The 3,027-nt window shown below is 39.8% G+C and overlaps 1 protein-coding gene across 1 annotated transcript in view; it reads right to left on the bottom strand.

Annotated features, from left to right (window-relative positions):
- ERMP1 (endoplasmic reticulum metallopeptidase 1) overlaps window positions 1-3,027 on the bottom strand; it is a gene marked incomplete at its 5' end in the record, with an annotated part of 36,548 nt that overhangs the window by 19,757 nt on the left and 13,764 nt on the right. The window contains one exon of the mRNA XM_019518234.1: window positions 1,960-2,180. Within this exon, the coding sequence (XP_019373779.1) occupies window positions 1,960-2,180 (221 nt within the window). The remainder of the gene's footprint in view (window positions 1-1,959; window positions 2,181-3,027) is intronic.

Here is a 3,027-nt window from a genome sequence, read left to right as displayed (position 1 = left end):
TGCTCATTTCACTTAATGATCAGTTTTTCAGGAACCAATTAAGAGCACTAAGCAGGGGTTGCAAGGAAAGGGAAAATAAATTAAAGAAGGTCTTATGGTTTAATAAATTGGGACTTGGGTTTGGAGTGTGGGCATGCTGTGTGCTGGCCATGCCTCCTGGGGTGGCTGAGACCAGTGAGGGAAGGTTCCTTGTGGGCAGCTACTGTCCCTGCCCTAGGAAGGAAGCCCCAGCTGACAGGGATGCGATCTAGCCACTACCTTTTTTTTTTTTATAATTCTATGAATTCAAGAGTTACTGAGCCATTAGCATTAAAGTGTACTACATTCTAAATCAGCCAGATACCTATGACAGCCAAATGATAGATCAGCTTCCAGGAATTTTCATGCCATTACATAGAGCAGAACTTCCAGAAGACAGAATAAATCATGATTCATCACATGTAACAACAGGCTAAGATACTTGTTAGAAACAAAGTCTGAAGAGCTTGACCTAACATACCCAAGATAAAGGCCATACATTGTAAGATTTAATGCTTTCAATAAAGAAATTCAATTTTTAACTTAATATTTGGGCTGTCCAACTTGTGGCCCACAGGGGGTTAAGCTGTAGCCTTCAGGCTCCTTCCCACCTGTGACTCTTCCCATCACTCAAGCTGCAAGAATAGCTGAAGTCTTCAGGCTTTCTCTCCCTCCTCTGGCTTTCACTGCCTGACCCTACTGCAGTAGGAGCAGTGCAGTATGGCACAGCCATGGGAAACAAGGGTGATCCCAGGACTGCGTGGTGCAACTGGGGGTGGGGGCAGCTTCTCTGCAGTGTGGGTGTGGGTGGGTAGGGAACAGTGCAGTGGGGGAGGCATGGGTGCCCACATGGCGTGGAGCCCAGGGTGAGGCCAGTGGCTTGCCCCGATGTGTTCAATGGGTGTATACTGTATGCTGGTGTGGCCAGCCAGGAAGTTCTATACTTCAGTGTGGTCCCAGGGCTGAGATGGCCAATCAGCTGACTGGCAGCCCCAGCTCCAAGACCACATATGGAACCAAAATGTTTCAGCTTCCCCCACTTCCAGAGATCTACAAGGAAAAGTTGGGCAGGCTTAAGTAGCCTTATCCTGCCAGGAATTTTTGGGGCAGCACAGGCCCAAGTAATAGTACAACCTCACTTAGAATATAGCACTAGGCAGTACAGCACAAAACTGAAGATATTGCAAACCTAGAAAATCAGGGAAGGACAAAGAGAATGATCACGAGCATGGGGGAAAAAAAACGAGTGGATATGACTGAAGTAAATAAAACAGTGAATGATATATACTGGGAACATCCATTCTCCCTGTCTCATGAGACCGATAAGGACACATTCAGGAAATTAAGAAGGAAAAATTAAAATAAATAAATAAAAGAAAGAAAGAAAGAAAGAAAGATCAACAACAAAGGCAATAGTTGTGGCCTGGATGTCATTTGAAGGCAGAAGTTTTCCAAGGTTCAAAGAACAACAAGAAAAAGAATAGCTGTACTTATCAGAATTTAAGTACTAAGAACGTAGAAAAGACTATTAAATTTCTTGCTTCAGGACCCAAAACTAATCTCATCATGACCTCTGATAGTTTGAGACCCAACGTGTACATTGGGGAAAGAAACAGAATTATCCCACACCAGCTTTCTATAATGTCCTTGCACCTTCCCCTGAAGCAAATGATATAGGCCATAGTCAGAACCAGAATACCAGACTAACCAAACTGTAATTCAACATGGCAATTCCTATCCTTTAAAAAAGAGAAAAAAAACCCTCCTTCAAATAAGTCTTCGAGGCTAACAAATCTTTATGCATCTTCTGAGACAATAAAACCAACTTACTTGTAAGTTAGTGTTAACTTCTTACAACTCTTTCAAATCCACCCCATCACCAGTAATATCAGTTCCTATTTTAACATTTGTCAACAAGCAGTAGACTATAAATATACTTACCTTATAATAAAACTTCTTTGCTAATGTGTGCACAAGGATTAGTTTAGCTGCAGCTGCAGTTCCATATAAAAAGACAGAGACATAGAAGTGGGAATACCAGAAAAGAGATCGCCCAATGAGAGAAATGAACAGTGCTACAATAACGACAGTCACCGATGTGGAGAGCCAGCTCACGAGCATTAAGCCAAATGCAACAGAAAACTCCTTTATGTAGGAAAGAGCTATGGGTGAGAAAACAAACAAACAGTAAGCTCCAATTCAACACATCATTTTACACATTGCATCCTGTAGTTGTGATAATCTCTATCCTAACTGAGCATCCCAAAATTTTAATTGCCTTAAATGACTGAGAATAGGCCTCAGGGTCCCCCATTTCAGATTCTTTTACAGAATCAGAGCCTAAAATTAATTCAGTTAATTCCTCTGCCACTGAAAGATTTTTCTATTAAATTGGACAAATCTTTTGTATAATTAGATGTCTCAAATGAGCTTTAGCTCCCCCTGGAGAGATTCCCCACAGCCTAAACAAACAAACAAAAAATTATCAAAAAAAATCTGAGGATTTTGGTTTTTTGCATTTCCCCTAAAGAATAGTTACCTAGAGTTTCATTTTGTTTTAAAACTAAAAGCTGGCTTCCTTGTCTCTAAATTAATATACCTTCAGACTTAATTGGACCTTCTATAGTGTCATTTCTATTTCCTTTAGTTTTATTATTTGCTGCTGTGTATAGATAACACTTTAAAAAGCCCAACTCACTTGACTAAATATAAAAAGAACTGGATATTGAATGATTCAAAATTACTTTAGATTTTTTCCAGCTGAAAAAAAAGCATTGAATATTTCATGAAAAGAGAAGCTACTCAGCCATCTGTACACAGATGGATCTGAAAACGTTAGATTCAGAACCTAAGACAATATTTTTTACCCCTACAGTCATTCCAAAAGGAGTATCTTAATCCAAGGAGTTCTAAAACAATTACCGCAGACCAGTGAGCACACAATACATTTCTTAAAGTTCATTTAGACACAGAACTGCAAAATCAGCTGACCTTTTTTTTTTTTTTTTT

The sequence above is a fragment of the Gavialis gangeticus genome, unplaced genomic scaffold (assembly GCF_001723915.1).
Source record: "Gavialis gangeticus isolate Ggan-Ray unplaced genomic scaffold, GavGan_comp1, whole genome shotgun sequence".
NCBI classification, from domain to species: Eukaryota; Metazoa; Chordata; order Crocodylia; family Gavialidae; genus Gavialis; species Gavialis gangeticus.
This window is presented reverse-complemented; position numbering and strand designations above follow the sequence as displayed.